The 18,208-nt window shown below is 41.5% G+C and overlaps 2 protein-coding genes across 6 annotated transcripts in view; one reads left to right on the top strand and one right to left on the bottom strand.

Moving 5' to 3' along the window:
* The window catches only part of Esrrg (estrogen related receptor gamma), a 559,413-nt gene that overhangs the window by 77,555 nt on the left and 463,650 nt on the right, over nucleotides 1–18,208 (bottom strand). The window lies entirely within an intron of this gene.
* LOC130874417 (60S ribosomal protein L27-like) lies at nucleotides 1,676–2,144 on the top strand. The gene has a single exon (XM_057769726.1). It carries the CDS (start codon nucleotides 1,724–1,726, stop codon nucleotides 2,132–2,134), a length of 411 nt encoding a protein of 136 aa, XP_057625709.1. The 5' UTR covers nucleotides 1,676–1,723; the 3' UTR covers nucleotides 2,135–2,144.

Here is an 18,208-nt window from a genome sequence, read left to right as displayed (position 1 = left end):
GAAATGAAAGACCGTGAAATTGAACCCACAGAAGCACAAAGCAGATCAAGAGAGGACAGCACAGGCCCAGCAGAGTTAAGACTGCAGAAAGCAGAACACGTCTTTTTTTTTCAAAAGTTCGAGATGACCCTATGTCTTGGCTTATTCATGCATTGAAGCTTGTCCTAAAGTGTACAGCAAAGCTGAGAGCTTGTATGTTTGGGGATGCAGTTGGCATAAAAGCTGTTCTCACCTGCATACATTTCTTCCCACATTTTCTAATTAATAATTATATATAAATATAATACTACTGTATGAGGAGTCAAATTAGCTCTTTCTAAAAAGGCTATGCACAAACTTATATACTGTCGGGGAAAATAAAACTCTGTTCTTATTATTTAGATTATTCCAGATTTTAAATAACTCACAAGAAACAATTTAAATTTATTTGATATTCTTTAACCCCTTTGTGTGTGTGATATATACATAGGCACTTGTGTGTACACCTGTGCTTACTGCTGTGTGTGTGTGCAAGTGTGAGAGAGGAGAGGCCAATGTCACGTGTTTTCCTCAACCTATCAGTGAATGAAGAGCTCATTGATTGGCTGGACAGCCTGCCACACCTCTGCCTGTGAGCTCCAGGGAGCTATGTCCCAATGACCCACATTTCTCTAGCACTGAAGTGACATATACACACCAGGCCATCAAGAGAAGCCTTTATGTGGATGCAGGGAACAGAAAGTCAGGATCCTGCTCTTGAAAAGTAAGTACTGTTCTCTGAGCCATCTGCCCAGCCTAAGCCTTTAAAAGACTTCGCATAGTGTCTTGGTTCACTGATGCAGGTGGGTGGTGGGCATCCTACTGTGGACTTGGTATATCCCTAGGATGTGGTCCTGGCACGTGAAAGAAAGCTAACTTAGCCTGAGCCTGAGGGAGTGAGCTGGCACACAGCAATCCTCCATGGTTTCTGCCTCAAATTCTTGCTTGAGTTCTTGCTTTGACTTCCCTGGGAAGGAACCTGCAACCTGCCCATCACTCCCCTAAACTGCTTTTGTTCTTGGTCTTATCAACAGAAAGGAAGCTAGAACCCACCTGCTCCGTTATTAGTAGTACTGCAGATGGGAAAACTGAGTTGGGCTTTGTAACTCTCCATGTATTTGACTGTCAGATTTACCTTCTTTTGAGGGTGGAACTGAAGGATATCACGTGTATTGGAGTAATATTAGCATCATCAGTTGCCTGTATCCTATTAAATGCCCAGATATCATGGTACCAAACAATCTTGTAAAAAAAAAAAAAAGTCTTTGCAAATGAGAATGAAGATAAAAGTTATTAAAATCATTTCAATCATTCATTCAAAGAAAATGAGATTGTTCATTTATCAATGTGTATGACCCTAAAATGAGAAAAATTCAAAGGGTTGCATATAATATCAATATGAGCCAGGAACAGAGATTAAAAGTATCTACACAAAACAAACAAACGAACACTACTTGGTATTTTTCATGCATCCCTGGTGCTTATTGTAAACTTTAGTTTTCAAATATGAGATAAGAAGAAATATAAAATGAAGAATATGGAATGAGCTTTTCAAATTTATGTTATGTTCCATTTAGCAAGCTAGCAATATACTCAAAAGCGCTGCACAAAAAGTTTTAACAGGAGGCCACCGCTCCGCAGGGTGAAAGGTTGGCGGAAGTGACCTCCTTTCCTTTCGGCTGGGAACCGGCTGCTCGCTGTCGAAATGGGCAAGTTCATGAAACCCGGGAAAGTGGTGCTCGTCCTGGCTGGACGCTACTCGGGACACAAAGCCGTCATCATGAAGAACATTGATGATGGCACCTCAGACCTCCCTTACAGCCATGCCCTGGTGGCTGGAATTGACCGCTATCCCCGAAAAGTGACGGCTGCCATGGGCAAGAAGAAAGTCGCCAAGAGATCCAAGATCAAGTCCTTTGTGAAGGTTTATAACTACAACCACCTGATGCCCACAAGGTACTCTGTGGACATCCCCCTGGACAAAACTGTTGTCAACAAGGATGTCCTTAGGGACCCAGCCCTGAAACGCAAGGCAAGGCGGGAAGCCAAGGTCAAATTTGAGGAACGATACAAGACAGGGAAGAACAAATGGTTTTTCCAGAAGCTTCGCTTTTAGGTATATTTTTGTTTACGTCATTAAAAGTTTAAAAAACAAAAAAAACAAAAACAAAAACAAAAAAAAGTTTTAACAAAGAACTGCACTAATATAGACCCCTCTAAATCTGAATTTTTTTTAACTAAGTTGGAATAAGACCTTGACTGAATTGGCATGACCTCAGTTGAGAACACACTACTACAAATAGTGTATTTGAAATCAAGGAGTCAAACACACAATGAGTGACTATATTTACTGATTAAATGGGAGAAAAAAACCCTCAGTCTCTGAGGACACATATTTTCACAATGAAGATGCGATATTTATAGCTATCATTGCTGCAATGGATATTTGTAGATAGTCATGCATGAGGGTCAAAAGTCACCCCCACACTAGCAAATAGCTCCCACAAAAATCAAGCCCTCAGCCCGTACGTGTTCCAAGCCTAAGAAGGGAAAATCCAATAGCACATATGTAAATGAAGCTTTCAGACCTAGGAAGGTATTTTCTTTACAGCGACGTCCAGGAGGAACAATATTCCATTACTCATGAATAACATAGAAATATGTGCACACGACTAATGGCTACAGTAATACTCTCTAAGAATTTAAATCCCTATGACTATTTAAGTTTTTGTATGCTATTCACCTCACCTCTGGGACTTCCTGGGTCATTATGGGCTATCTAAGAGTTTGAAATGACATAAAATTAAAAAAAAAAAAACATAAAACCTTTTGAGAAATTTAGACTGCTAAAGTAATGCTTGTCAAGGGTATATAATTGATTTTTTTTTTAAAAAAAGAAAACAATAGTTGACGTTTTATTTTAAATAAAGCTTAACAGACATCTATGGAAAAAGGACAGGAGGTGTTCTTACTATTTAGGGAGCATCTATTAAGTGCAACCATATATCTATGTCAACTTCTATTTATACAAGATGATTGCCTAAGTAAGTGGGGCTTTCAAACCCCCCTCAATTAGCACCCCATCACATTAAAAAGACAATTTATCATGCTTGCAAGTTCCATATCTCCTCTCTAGCCACACCTGTGTGATGAATGAGCGGTTAATGAACAAGATCATAGGCTTGGTACCTCGATAGAAACTGAGCATTGCAATCTCACATGCATCCCCAGTAAACTGAAGAGAGAAACAATTGCATTTAATTTAAAAGTAGACATGTATTCGGGAGAATTCTGAGATACATCATTTTTGAAAGAATCAGAATCTCCTTCACAATCAATAACGCTGTTTCTCATCAATGCTTAGAACCAAATGTGAGTTACCTTTTGAAAACTCTAGTCAAGAGTTAGACAGACGGTTCAGCAGTTAAGAGTATTTACTGCTCTTTGCAGGGGACTCATGTTTCGTTCCCAGCACCCGTGTATGTGAGTTGTAAGCTAAAGCCAATGAATCTGGTGCCAGGAAGACGTGAGGTCTTGGCCTCCGTGGGCATCCGCACTGAGAAGTCCATGCCCACACACAGCAGACCTCACTTGCATATTTAAAATAAGAAAAATAAATAATAAAAGCCAGTCTGGTGCATTTAGGAAAGATAAACAATCTATATTTTGACTACAATCCGTGGCTAACTCTTCAATTTTTTCTTTCATTTTTGAGATTATAATATGTCATCATTTCTTCCTTCCCTTTACTCCCTTCATACCTTCTCTATCCTCCTCCTTGCTCTCTTCTGAAGTTTAAGAAAAAGCTGATGGGATTCTGCCAATGTCTGCTAGAGAAGCCTTTAGACTTTGGGGGAAAGAGTTAATGAAGTACAGACCTGAAAGCAGGATTCATGGATAGTCTGAAATTTCTGTTCAAGAGTTAGAGTGGGTGTCTGTCAAGGGCTTCTGAGAACAGATTTATGGAAAATAACTAAGAGTAAAGCTTTGTTCTTATTAGGAAACATGAATATGTATGTAATTTTAGCCAGACTAAATTACACCAAAAATGAATAAATAAAAAAATAAGGACAATAATTGTTTTCACAAGGGAAGGATGTGCCTCCCTGCCCCCTTTTGCTTTGGAGTTTCAAAAAATAATTCACATTTTAAAATAAAACTGTTTGGAAAGAAACAAAAGGAAAATTGTTTGCAAAGAATTCCCTGAGGAGCAGGTTCCCTGTACAGCCCAGCACACACATGCATTTACCCATACACATATGCACACGCACTATGCACACACACACACACACATCTGACGATAAGCACTTTAAATAGGGATAGTCTGTAGGCTAAACAGTGTTTGACGTGAGCATAATCTGTGAACATTAGAGTCTGTGAATGCCCTCTGTTGCTGCTGGGGTGTGTCCTTGGTCGCTGCTAAGGTGATATTTATCTCCATTCTAATCTCACACTTCAGAAGGTGGATACCTTCTGAAGTTACATGAGCTGTAATTTGGACCATGTGTGTGTTTTTTTTTTCCAGTAACAGTATAAATAGGCAACCTATCATTGGTATGTGCACCCCTCTGTGCCTTTGTAGGCATGGTATAGTAACATGTTCTCCCTAGCTAATGCTCAATCATCATTGTGAACCAACAGCAATAAATATATGAATTATACCTGTGGTTTCACTTTCATTTTCAATCAGGTGGTTTAATTTGATTGAAGCCACTGATCATTATGGCTTTTCTTTTAAAGCAGAGGAAATTGGTATTTGAGTTTCGACAAGCTTGCAAATTATGTTGTTCTTATGACTCTCATCCCTTTAAACCCCTGGCTCTTCTACCCCCTTTTGATATACCCAAACCAGAGAGCAAGGAGCTACCCTTACACAAACAATACAATCTGTACCACTTCCATTAATAAATTTAATGCTATAAATTTATTCGGGCCTGTCATCTGTATAAATATATACCTATAATTTTAATGCTTTTCTGCTCCTGAGAACTCAAATGTATTAATGGCCTCCAATTCAAACTTTGGGACATAGCTGATGATGACGTGGAAGTAACTAACTGATATCAATACATCACTTGTACTTGGATCAGAATTAAGAACCATCAATATAAGACTTCTACTACCTGGCATATAGGCTCAAGGAATTTGGGGAAGATAGAGCTAGTGTTTTGCATTTGTTTTCCTAGTTCCAAGCTTCTTTATATTAACGCAGAGAAGATACGTTTGGATGCGGAGGCAGCTTACTAGAAAAAGGGCTTCATCCCTAAAAGCTGAAGCCTGGAACTTGGACCCCAGAACCCAAGTTAAAGACAGATGGGTGTGATAACCGCCTGTAATCCAGGAGAAAGAAGAGACAGAAGATCCTCCAGACAAACTGGCTACTGATCCAAACTAGAATTGATCAGCTCTGGGTTCAACAGGAGACCATGCCCTAAGAGCAATCATGGAAGAAACATAATGTCAGCTCTGGGCCTCCAAATGCACATGTACACACATGAATGCATACCACAATGCTTTACTGACAGCTGGCCATTGCTTGGTGACAATGTGATACTCTATTTGCACAGAATCCCAAGAAAGTTAACCCTAGTAACACTGGACAATGTATGGTCTTTGTCCCTGGTTACCGATTCAACACTCCCTGCAGTTTTGCAGATGGGAAAGACGGACGGATTCTCTTGCAAGTTTCAATGAGGTGAACTTGGTGGGTACCTGGATGGCCTCAGAATGCCATCTGGCCTCTGGAGACACCAGACATTTGTGAGAACTTTGGAATGCTCAGCCCTGTCTTCCAAATGTCCATAGGAGGGAGCAGGGACAAAGACTCAGTTAATCACAAGTGGCCAGTGACTGACTCAATTATGTCTATGATGCTAAGCATCCGTAACAGTCAATGAACCAATGAGATTCAAGGAGATCTGGGTTGGATAACACTGTGAGGGGGGCACATCCAGAGAGAGGATGGGCCTCTGTGTTCCTGGTAGTCAGAGTCCTGACTTTGTAGGAGTGCATTCAAGCAGTTATATCTAAAATATTTAATTTCTGAATACCTTGTGGCATGCAGAGAACTAGCTTTTTCCAACTGTGTTAGAAAAGAACTTAGCATGGCAAAACCCAAATAGCTGCTAGACTTCAGTTTCTTAGGGCCAGCTCACACAATGAAAAAATAAAGGTATTTGGAGAAATGTCTATGGTTAGAAGCATGCAGAGTAAACAAGTGGATCTGTGTGTACCAGAAAAACAAAGAAGCAAAGTAGGGATGGCATACGCATATCAACAAATAAATAAACCATCTAGAAGGGGCCTCCATTAGATTAGTCTTGAATAAACTGGGCATTAAAATCAATGACAGCAACGGATTATAACTCATTGGCTTAGACAGAAATCCACAAGCCCACATCACCATATGTAAACACATGTGTAACCTTATGGAGTGGAATAATGGCTCAATTCAAATTAACACAAGGCAGACATTTTTACCACCCTGAAATGGGCAAGCACCATTTCACAGTGGAAAACGCCTGGCACACAGCTCCAGCACAGGGAGGAGGCCCATGCCACCGGAAATGAGAAAGGCCAGTTGAGTGTCTCTGATATGATGCACTAAGATCAATGAGTCAATTCTCTGGCTGACCTGACAAGCAAGCGCCATGTGAATCTCATGAGCAACATCATGACGACATGTCTATGGATGCTGCAAAATCACTGGCCTGTAGTCTTCCACGTCGTCAGGCATGAAAGTCAGTGGAAGGATGCAGATTCAAGTGGAAACTCACATTCCGTGGCAACGGTGATGCACTGGTCTTGGGGTTTCTGTCAATCTTTGACAATTTTGCCTCTCTTGTCTCCTTCTGGGCTACATATTTCTGTACTTAATTCTCTCCTTCCCTCAAATATTCCAAAATGTTAGATAGACTTATCTGGAATCAATTACAATGAAACACCTCCTTAACCTCCAATGGATCTTGATGCTTGCTTTTTTTATTATTATTATTTTTTCAACACCCTCAACCTATATTTTCAATTGATGTTAATGACCCTGGGATTACTACAATTTCAGAATGGTGCTACCATCCTGAGAAAAACTGCCAGAGGGGTTAATCAGAAGGAAATTTGTAAACCGTTTCCCAGCTTATGACGCACTTCAGCTACTTTACACCATCTTGCGTGGGTGGAGCAGGTGGAAGCTGCGTCTCACCTCAACTGTGAGAAAACAGAAGCGGGACCCATCCTTACCAACAGTGTGGGTTGCAGCAAACCCTTCTTACTTCAGGACTCCTGCGAACATCCACTTTGCAGTGTCACAGAAAGGAAGAAAAGAGGGGGAGGGGTGCCCTGAAACGCATCCGCATTGAGCATACTGAGCAAGGTGAATGAGTACCGGTCACATACGCAAGCAAGGCCTCTATCTATCTTCTTTCTTGTTCTGCTTCTTAACAAAAACGGATAGTGCTTTATTGTTTGCTGTGTATTGGGGGGTGAGTTAGAAGCGAAAAGAACAGAAAAGGAATGAACAAAATCAATGATAGTTGGTGGCGAATTCCATATATTTGAAACTCAACTTTACTGTTTTAATTAAATGGAAATAGAAGCTCATTGTTTTAAGGACATTAAAAAGACAATTAAAACCTGACTTTGCAACCCCCAAACACAGCCCAAACCCATCTTTTCAATGTGGAATGCCCTCAACAACCAACCAACCACAGTTTAGAAGATCAGATTCTGATAACAACTGATTGTAACTATCTGCCTGCATTCCAATTATTGCCCTAAAAACCCGACTAATTACCAACCTGCCACTCTGTGCTCTCCTGTGAAGTCTGGACCGTTTTTCTAGAGTCTGAAGTAATTGATACAGTGGTGGACATGAACTCACAGGGAAATGTAAATAAGTCTGAACACATCCCCAGTGATAATTTCAGGATTCATTCCATATACACAAATGGACATTTAATAGTATATCCCTGGATCCCACATCAGAAACATCTCTTCCATGTGGTCTAAAGAAGCAGAAGAGAGACTGACTTCACATTCATGAGGCTTGCACAAAGCTCCTCCCTCCATCAATTTCCACATATGCTGCCTGTTTGTAAAGTGAAGTGAAAAACGACCTAGCCACGTGTCTATCTGTCTGTTGATTCTCTATCATCTCTCTATCTCTATCTATCCATCCATCATCTATCTGTCTGTCTATCTGTCTATCTATCTATCTATCTATCTATCTATCTATCTATCATCTATCTTATACTGAACTACCATCTATCATCCACCTTTTTTATCATCAATCAATTAATCATCATTTCTCAGTCTCTTGCATCAAATATGTATATATAATATATAATTAATATATACTAAAATATACACTTTAAAACATATTTATTATATTAATTAAAGATATAAATATAATATCAATATGATATATTTATATATAATAATATACATACTATATATTATGCATGCAATTATATATCATGTATCACATGTTTTATGTGAATATATATTAGATATAACAAATATGTCATATTTATTATATAATTTGTATTTGTTATATATAATATATTATGATTATTAATATAACAATAAATTCTATTAATATAATTAGTATAATATTATATTAACACATATCCAAGGTACAACATAAAGGAAAGGATGCATCTCTAGAACACTATCCCACCAGTTCATACTAATAATTTACATCTATGTTACAAATACACATTCTCATCCTTTACATTTTTACTTTTGAAAATCCCTCACTCTCTAGAAAATAATGATTTAAATGCAATTTGAAGTTGGGATATGCTGAGGCTTACAAAATACTCATTGGTCTCATCAGCTCTATTGTATAGCCATCTAACATGGAAAGAAGGCCTTCCCCAAATATCTTTTTTCACTCCGAGTTTCCAAATTGGTCCTCTCCCTCTGCCTCACTCATGGACATAAGTCTTGGTGTTCTAGAAGCAGCTACTGGCGACTGAACACTCTAGTTATGATAGTTAAGCCCAAACATGGAGTGCTGAGAGATGGAGCCCATCTTTCTTCCTTCTTCCTTTCTTCCCTTGTGTGGGTTGCTCATGCCACTGGACCACTCTTCCTTTCTTGTGGAGTGCCGAAAGTTGTAAGAGCAACCACTTAGCACACCTGAATTTTCTAGGACTTTGTAGAACTCCTTCTTGGGGAAAAACGCAGATGAGTGCAAGAACTGGGGGGCTTCGGTGTCAGCAGCACCATGGCAGGGAAGGTATTTGGGGGCTGTTGCTCTCTGTCAGATCATTATAGGCAGCAGTTGAATCTGTCATTCAGGGAGTAGAGCACAGGTCTAGAAGATGATTTCATCAGACCCTCTAGGGAAGGCCCTATAAGGACACGTGTGTACGTGGGTAGTCCAGTTCCCAAGTGTGCAATACAGAAAGTAAAGTCTTTCCCGGCAGATGTCTGCTATCCATGTTCGAAGGGCGTGTGATTAGAATAAGGACTCTGCGGCACATGCTAAATGATCTTTTCATGATAGAAAACATGCCTTGTGCTTTTCAAGATGACTGTGACACTCAGCACCACCGTGGAACACACTGAGCAACGTGGTCAGCAAGAAGGACCTGGAGTATTGGATCAGACTACATTCTGCAAGTATTTTTCAAAGACCTGTAAACACTATAAGCCTCCTGTAACAAATGTCACAAGGAAGAATGTCCATTTCTCAGAGAGATGTAGCAGGCATCTCACATCTCTTTTGCTTTTAGCATCTTTTCTCCACTTCTGGAGACAAATTCCGAGAGTGTCCAATTAACTGTTTATTCAAGCACAACTCCGAAAAATGCAAGCCAATCCTGGCCGTTCCCTTCAGCTCCCTGCTCCATGACAATGCTGACTGTATGCACGAACTCCCTCAAAGCCCTCGAGATCAAGAGTCAATTTTACTCTCTATAGCTCTGGATTATGGAAACAATTACGCAAAACATCACTGACACCCACGCCAACATACATATCTACTTTGAGTAGAAAAAATAAAATAAAATGGCAGGGCGTCAGTAATAGAAACCAGAATCAAGTTGAGTATTTTCAGCAGTGTGGTAGAAGAGATAAAGATTGCTTCTTCTGTTTCATAAACTAGAATTGGACTTGGGGTGCCTCCAAGCCAATTCCCACAGCACTCGGGGAGCAGAGCTCAGGCCTTTTCAATTGCTTCCATCCAATCCAAGCCTCATCCCTGGGGTCAACTGGCTCTCAGAGAAGGGTAGACGAGGAACAACATAAAACACGATTACCGCTCTAGTTCTCCCTAAGTGGTCTAGGTAGCCGTCACTTTGCCCCGTGTACCCTGCATTCCATTACTGCCCAAAGTAATAAAAGCTTCCGTCACACCCAAGCTTTCATCTTCAGGGCTCCTTTCTCTTCTCCTGATAAGACTGCCAACTTTACTCTCGGCAAGCGAGCTCATGTGCATGGAAAACAGGGTGTGGGGCAGCGCACAGCACCCAAGCTGGGAGGCGGTACAGCGTCTGCAAAATCAGAGGTGCTTTAAAAGGACCCAGAACTAATCTGGGAGATGCTGCCTAGAGGAAGAAGTTGAAATTGAGCCATGAGTTGCCTCTTCTAGCCTCACTTTGATTTTACAATACTTGAAGATTTGTAAGGAATGGGGGAGACCATGCTAATTGTCTCTTTACAGATTTCTGTTTGTGAACATTAAACGTTTGCATTGACTTGGGCCAGCAGCACTAGCCAATATTAATGCTCCACGAATGTGGAAGTTGAGCATGTCATGTGTGGGACAGATGGCTGAAACCATCACAAAGCAGTCAATTCTGAAGTAAGCGAATTGCAGCTTGGGCTTCCTAGTCCAAAGAGTCACTAAATTCAATTTTTTTGCAATCAGTGGCATATGTTTGCATCTGTCTACAACATGACTTGGACTAAAACTGATCTGGCCATGGCATCCTAAGGACCAAAGCTATGCAATTCCTAGTGTTAAACTGATTGTGAACACCAGAGGCGGATAGGTTGACTAATTCCATTTGTGTGGGGGTGGGGGTGGTTAAGGGCAGTGTGGTTATCTATCATATTCGCAATAGCTGGAGCAGCTGCCAAACATTCTGGGTATTTTCTGTTTCTTTCTAACATGTCTAAACTCTGAAAACAGTGATTCATAGCAATATAGTAATTTAATAAAAATGTTAGAGGTAAGAGGCCACTTGGCTAGCATGTACAAAAACATGGACTTCATCTCCATCAGCACCAAAAGACAACATAAACAAGCAAAAACAAACAAACAAATAATAGATGCTTGCTGCAGATCTGACACTGTCCAAAACATGTCCTATGTGTTGGCATTAAGATCCATGACAATGCTTGTGATAGAGGAACACACCAACTTCTGGAAAGAAATATGGATGAAATTTTTTATTTATATTGTTCTATAGGCCTGGAAATAAGGAACTAGGAAGAGAGAACCATGGTTTGCTTGCTTACATTCTGGGGTATCTGAGTGACTGTGACTGCTACGCGGGCCCACAAATACACTGTGGTGCAAAAGAAAATGCCAAGGAAGATCAGGATGCCTTGCAAATAAGAAAATATCAAAACTTCTAAAGTAATTCATTAAGTAAGTAAAGCAAAAAGAGGCAAATAGAAATCTCTTTAGCGGAGGCTGGAGAGATGGCAATGAAGAGTACTTGTTGCTCTTGCAGAGGACCTGGGTTCAAATCCCAGCTCCTAGATAGAGGCTCATGACCATCTGTAACCCTAATCCGAGGGAATTCAATGCCTTCTTCAGGCCATCAAAGGCACTGTAAGCACATGGTGCATAGACCTATGTGCAGGCAAAACTCCCATCTATAAAAAGTAAAAACAAATCTCTTTAGTTGCATTACTGGGGAGGGTCAACTATGAACATGGAAAGAATATTGCTCATGGAAAACTCAGTTTGTCAGACTAAGAAATAAAGGCTGATGATGGGCTCTCTAGTGTCCTATCTCCCTGTGACAGAGGATGAGATGGCCACTTGTCTGTCCAAACTTACATGCTTTTTGTTTTTATGAGAAAGGCTTAAAACTCAGCACCCCAAACATTTAGAGCCATTTGAACCTCACAGAAAATGAGTGAAATATTTTAATATTTTTCTCTTTTTTTGACTCAAATCTGACTCAGGTCAGATTTGGAGAGAGAGAGAGAGAGAGAGAGAGAGAGAGAGAGAGAGAGAGAGAGAGAGAGAGAGAGAGAGAGAGAGGAGTCTGATAAAGCCTGGCATCTGGAGTCTACCCAAGATGCTCTAAAAGAACCACACTGCTTTCTTATAATTTCCTGCCGTAATAGGTGAAAAGCAATTACTTCAATGGAAACCATGTAGAGGGGAAAGGTTGTGGCAAGAAGAAGTCACAATCCAGACACCCAGAGCTTAAACAAGACAGGAACCAGTCAGAGAGAAGGAACTGAGACAACAGCATGGAAGAAAGGAACGTCCAGATGGCAAAAAGGTGACGACAGGAACCTGAGTGTGACAGGTGACACCTGGGGCGACTCAAGATCCAGAGAACAATGCTGAGTAACCAGAATGAAGAGAGGAAACGTGAAGGCAAAGGGGAAAGTGGTAGGGAGCCAAGATCACAGCTCGGACATCAGAATAGAGTCACAAGTGAGGGACAAACATAAGAGGTCAAGTAGATTCAGCACAAACTGCTTCAGTAGATTTTTCCAGAGGACAATAAAATCTCAGGAGATTGTGTATCGTATCATCTATAATAGGAAAGAGAACTCTGAACTAGGCATGTGACTTAATGACACATGTGCGTGTGTGCATGTGTGTGTGAATGCATGTGTGTATTTAGACATAAAATATACACATATATCAACACAAATAAGAATGTATGTATATATACATGTATGTGTGGGAGCAGACATGTATATATACGTGTGTATATGTATACACATGTATGTATCTATATAAATATATATATAGAGAGAGAGGGAGAATGAGAGGGAATGGGAAGAGGGATCTGCTGTGTGTGTTCTTAGAAACTGTACTTTTTTTTAGAATGTTTAAAAACTGCTATTTACCATTTCTGATATAATTAATGGGGTGTTTATAATGCTTAATGCTGAAAATCCTCCAATTTAATTTTTAAAATGAATTATTTCACTTAATAAGGAAAAAAAATTCCTTTCGATTTTGCCTGAGCTCCACAATTCGCCAAGTCTCCCATATTTCCAGCTATTAGCCCTTTCTTACAAAGAGCCACTTAATAATGTTCAGTCTAACAGCCTCATTTATTTTCCAGAAAATTAACTCAGTTTCAACCCTGATTAATGATTTCATCTAAATGAATCAAATTAAAAATTGAAAATTATATTTCAAAAGCCAAAGGAAAAAAAATTGACCATTTCCAGTTAACAAATGATCCTTTCAAATATTAAAAGATGACCATGGCGAATGTGTGGTGGTAATGGGACCTGACTCAGGCTTGCTGCTTATCTGCAGCCCCTAGAGGAGAGCTGGGGGAGCGAGAGGACGGGAAGAAAGGAAAAGAAAGGGCACCCTATGCTGACTTAACATGGAGAGTCCCCGGGACGTCACACAGACTTCACTTAGGTTTTGCATGCCATCAGTGTTCCCAAATAATAAGACCACTTTCTGCTGGTCGAAGCTGGTGGGGCTGGAGACGGCCTCGGCGGAAGGAGGTAGGAACAGGATCTGTTAACAGAACCTCAGATGTGGGAGAATAGGGTGCAGTGTTGTCTGGGATGAAAACAGCCCATGGAGGAAAACAGTGTCCCCTAACGCGTGTGTGTGTGTGTGCGCGCGCGCAAGCGCGCGCGCGCTGAGCTGTAGGAATCACATCCAGGTTAGCAGGGACATTTAACCACTGAGCCATCCAGCTGGTCCTGATATTATTTTTTTATAAACCACATTGGGCCAGTGCCTACAGGTGCACAGGCAGAAGATGAGGTGTTGCTGTCAGTGAAGCCAATCTGAGAACGACTGTAATGACAGACACGCATCCATATGTGCTATTTAAACAGCACAGAATTCACCACACACAGGGAACTCTACCACTAGGTAGCGTTTGGGAGCTCAGACACCTCAACGCCATCTGTTTGTATCCACGGTCCTCTCTTGGGGGAAGCTGATGATGGGAGGGCAGGGGGTTATGGCACTTTGTATTCTGTTTTGCTAGGAACAGAAAACTGTTTCAAAATAAAGGCTTCAAAGGAGCAAAAAGATAACAGGATCCAAAAAGTAAAGAGAGACCCTTTGAGGACTGCAGAGTGACTGTTGCTATCCCAAGTGCTATAAAAGAACACCAAGAGCACAGATTCTCTACATTTTGACCAGAATTCGTACTCAACTCAATTTATCAAGAGCAGCTAATGAACTGTGGTGGTACACGCCTTTAATCACAGCACTCAGGAGGCAGAGGCAGTGGATCTCTACGAGTTTGAGGCTAGCCTGGTCTACAAAGAGTTCCAGGACAGCCCAAGTAACATAGTGAGACCCTGTCTCAAACTGATAGACGAATGGATGTACGTATGTATGGATGGATGTATGGATGGATGAACGGACAGTGGATGAATGAATGAAATAAAGAAAAAAAAGAAGCCAATGATTGTGCTCAAGGCCAGTCACAAAAAGGGAAGAGCTTCCTGGTAGGATGCTTTCTGTCCTTCATGTGGCTTCTGTACCATCCTTCCCTGAAATACCACACCTCTGCCTGTGGGGAGGGAAAGGCTGCCTCTGCCTCCCTTCATGTTTGTTTCTGGACTTGGCACTGCAGATCATTCAGGGTTTCACAGAGGCCTGTCTGTGCGTGGGCCTGTGGGGGAGCACTTAGACAGAGGTGCAGAGATGGGTGGGACCCTAGGCTGTCAGTCCCCGTTCCCAGCCACCTCCACGTTGCTTGGGGACTCTGGCGGGCAGCAGGCCAGGGCTCTGTTTGCACAAAGGGTTGCTGGCTGGAAGAGGCTCCCTGGGAAGGAAATTTAGTTGGCAGCCAGCAGCACTCTGAGCCTCCCAGGGGCTTCCTCTAAAGATCTGAAGAGACTTCCTTGGCTCGCCAGAGAGGGTACTATGTGCAACAGCTCAGGCTGGTGTCCAAACAAGACGGCCGCAATAGCCAGAAAGGGAATCTCCCAGAAAACTAAGCCAAAACTCTGGATACACAAGAGGGTGTATTCTTTAAAGCAATAACTGAGGAGGTATTGACCACTATGATTTGCTTTGTTATAACAGAATAAAAGCAACTTTGGGGTGAATACATAATAACAAAAATTATTCTGGGCAAGAAATAGCATGCTAAGATTTTTATATGTAATGCAAATTGCGATCCCTCCATTGTAGTCTCTTTACTGGCTAATATTCCCCCAGTTCTCTGTGATAGCCTTGTGTGAACTCCTTCCTGGTTTGCAGGTTGGAAGAGTATTTTATTAATTACCACAACAGGCATCAGATATTATTACCAATGGTTTACAAGGGGGCATAGACACAATATCAAAAGAAGGAATGAAGAAGGAAGGAAGTGGGTAAGGGAGGGAAGAAAGGGGAAGGGAAGGAAGAAGAGAAATAAAAGAAGAGGGGAGGGAGAAGAGGAAGAAGAAGAGGGGAGGAAAGGAAAGAGAAGGGGGGGAGTTATTTTGCTCTGTGGCTCATTAGGAGTTATTAGTTATGTGCACAGCTTTCTAAACACATTTTATAAAATTCTATATTTCTTGCAGCCCCCTACAAATCTTTAAAACTTTAAGTCCATTGAACATCTTTCAATAAACCTAAACCATGGTAATATATTAATAGCAGCAGTAGCTAAATAACTCTGACTGCTCCACAGTTACACAAATACTAACTATACACATAAAAGAACATGACCTGCCTGCAGCGGCCTAGCCTTCATGTGTCTGCTCACATCTTTATGCTTCCAAGTGCGGTAAATATTTGACACACACTTCTAACTACCAGCAAGAAAGTCAAAGTTCCCAGTGCAGCTTCCGACATCTCAGGAACATTGCAGTAATCCCAGAGGAGTGTAAGAGACACTGACCACTCTATGGAAAACAGTCAAATTGTGTTTGTGAAAGAGATGTTCCCTAGTGGTTTTTTTTAACTATGTCTCTTTGCACTTTTCAAATAGGAAAACTGGGGTGAGAATGTCAAAGCTGAAGGTCACCTTTAACAGGTGCTAATAAACTTGTCCCGTGCACCATGGTGCCCTTCTCATTTGCAGCCTGACCCAGAGCCAGGGCTTTGTGAACACCAGGCCTCCCCACATAGCAGAAGTCAAGTTCAGTGTTCCCATGGTGGACGTCATTCAGTGCACAGTGCAGAAGGTCCACAGGGATCATGCTAAAGTTTCTCAAGAATTTCTCTGCCATAGGACAGATTTGACTTCTGATTTCCAAACTATGATGATATGAATGATCTAGCCAAACACATTCTCTCAGAGTAACCACCCCGAGAGGGCCTCCTGCATGTGCAGGGTGTAGAAAATCAATGTGAGTTCCCTGAAAATTAATTTGTCTTTAAACTAATACTCAACGCAAACTCTGGCACGGTTTTCCTTGTACCTATATATATGTGCAGCACGTGAAGATGGAACGCATTCTCGGCATCACCACAGGGTGAAACTGTATGCGACCCAAGGACAAGGGAGGGTAGAAAATGTTCTGGTTTGTTTCAGTGCTACGGATGAGCTCTGGAACACAGATCACAATGTGTTGCCTTTGGACTTGAATTACTGAAATGAGTTTTCAGCTATGGCGATGAGCAGACATCGGTTTTCTCGATTTTATATTTGATGTTACTTAAAAGTCTTATTTACTCATTGAGTGTGCTAAAATAGGAAACCATGTCACTTAATCCTTATGACTGTTTCCTCCTACTCACCTTGATTGCTCACTAAGAAACTCAAGCTAAAAGTCTACTCTAAGTTTGTTTTATGTGTGCAGTCTCCAAAACACCGGCTCAGTCTATGACTCTACCTGATGCTCACTGCTTTGAAAATATTTGCTATGAGTTCACCAATATACTCTTTGACTAAGTATATGAGGACATGTTTTATTTAATTTTCATCAGCAAAAGACACCATGAAGGGCTGGAATGTAGCTAATGGGTAGAGTACTCCTGTAGCAAGCAGGAAGCCTTGGGCTCAATCCCCAAGCGTACATATAGATAGGTGTGATAGAACACATCTGGAACCCAGTACTCTGGAAGTGTAAACAGGAGACTCAGGTGTTCAAGGCCATCCTTGGCTACATAGAGTTTGGGGGTCAACCCGGGACACATGAGAATCTGTCTCAACAAAACAAAGACACTGTGGGGATGCGAAATGAAACTAGGAATTTCAACAGGTAGACATTAATAGGACAGGTGGGCTTAGTGGTATGAGACTCCCTCTGGGAGGGGTGGGGGGGAATGTGGTGATATGTTGTTTGTGCTATAACAAATAAAGCTTGCCTGAAGATCTGAGTGTGGAGCGAGCCACACTAGTTAGCCAGAGATGCCAGGCATTGGTGGCACACACCTTTTATCTCACACTCTGTTGACAGAGGCAGAAGGATCTCTGTGTATTTGACGTCACCTTGGACTACACAAGACTGAATAGTGTAAAAGAGAAACAGAGCCAAGGGTGGTAGCTAACATTTTTGACCCTAGCACCTGGGATGACATGTCTTTAATTGCAGCACTAGAGAGGTAGAGACAGGAGTGATAAGGCTGGGTGGAGACAGGAGCTTTGAGCACTTAGTCTGAGGATTCCTAGAGACAGGATACCCCATGTGGTCTGAGGATTCCACAGAGTTAAAGACTAGTGGCTGGCTGCTCTGCTTCTCTGATCTTCAGGCAAGCTTTATTTGTTACAGCACCACAGGAGAACAGACAGGGTCTCTGACACAAAGCAGAACCCCTATCTCTGGACATTCCGGAGCCAAAGGAAGAGTGGAACACTGTTGGAATTGGGGTACAGAGCCCCAACAGGGTTGGATTTCCAACCTCTGAGGATAGGACTTGGTGCCTATTATAAGGTCTTATTCCAGACATAGAAGGAAGCGTGATCAGGGGGTGCCAGGGGAAGCCAGAAACTGTGCCAACAGGCAAGGGAAAGGTACTCTGCTTTTATCCTTTGGAACATGCTCTCACTCCAAATCCCAAACTGGCCTTCAACCTAATGTGCTGCTCAGGCTGATCTTCAACTCATGATTGTTGTGCCGCTAC

This window comes from Chionomys nivalis, chromosome 5 (genome assembly GCF_950005125.1).
Source record: "Chionomys nivalis chromosome 5, mChiNiv1.1, whole genome shotgun sequence".
In the NCBI taxonomy this organism is placed as follows: Eukaryota; Metazoa; Chordata; class Mammalia; order Rodentia; family Cricetidae; genus Chionomys; species Chionomys nivalis.
Note: the sequence above shows the minus strand (reverse complement) of the source record. Positions and strands in the feature narration are given on the sequence as shown.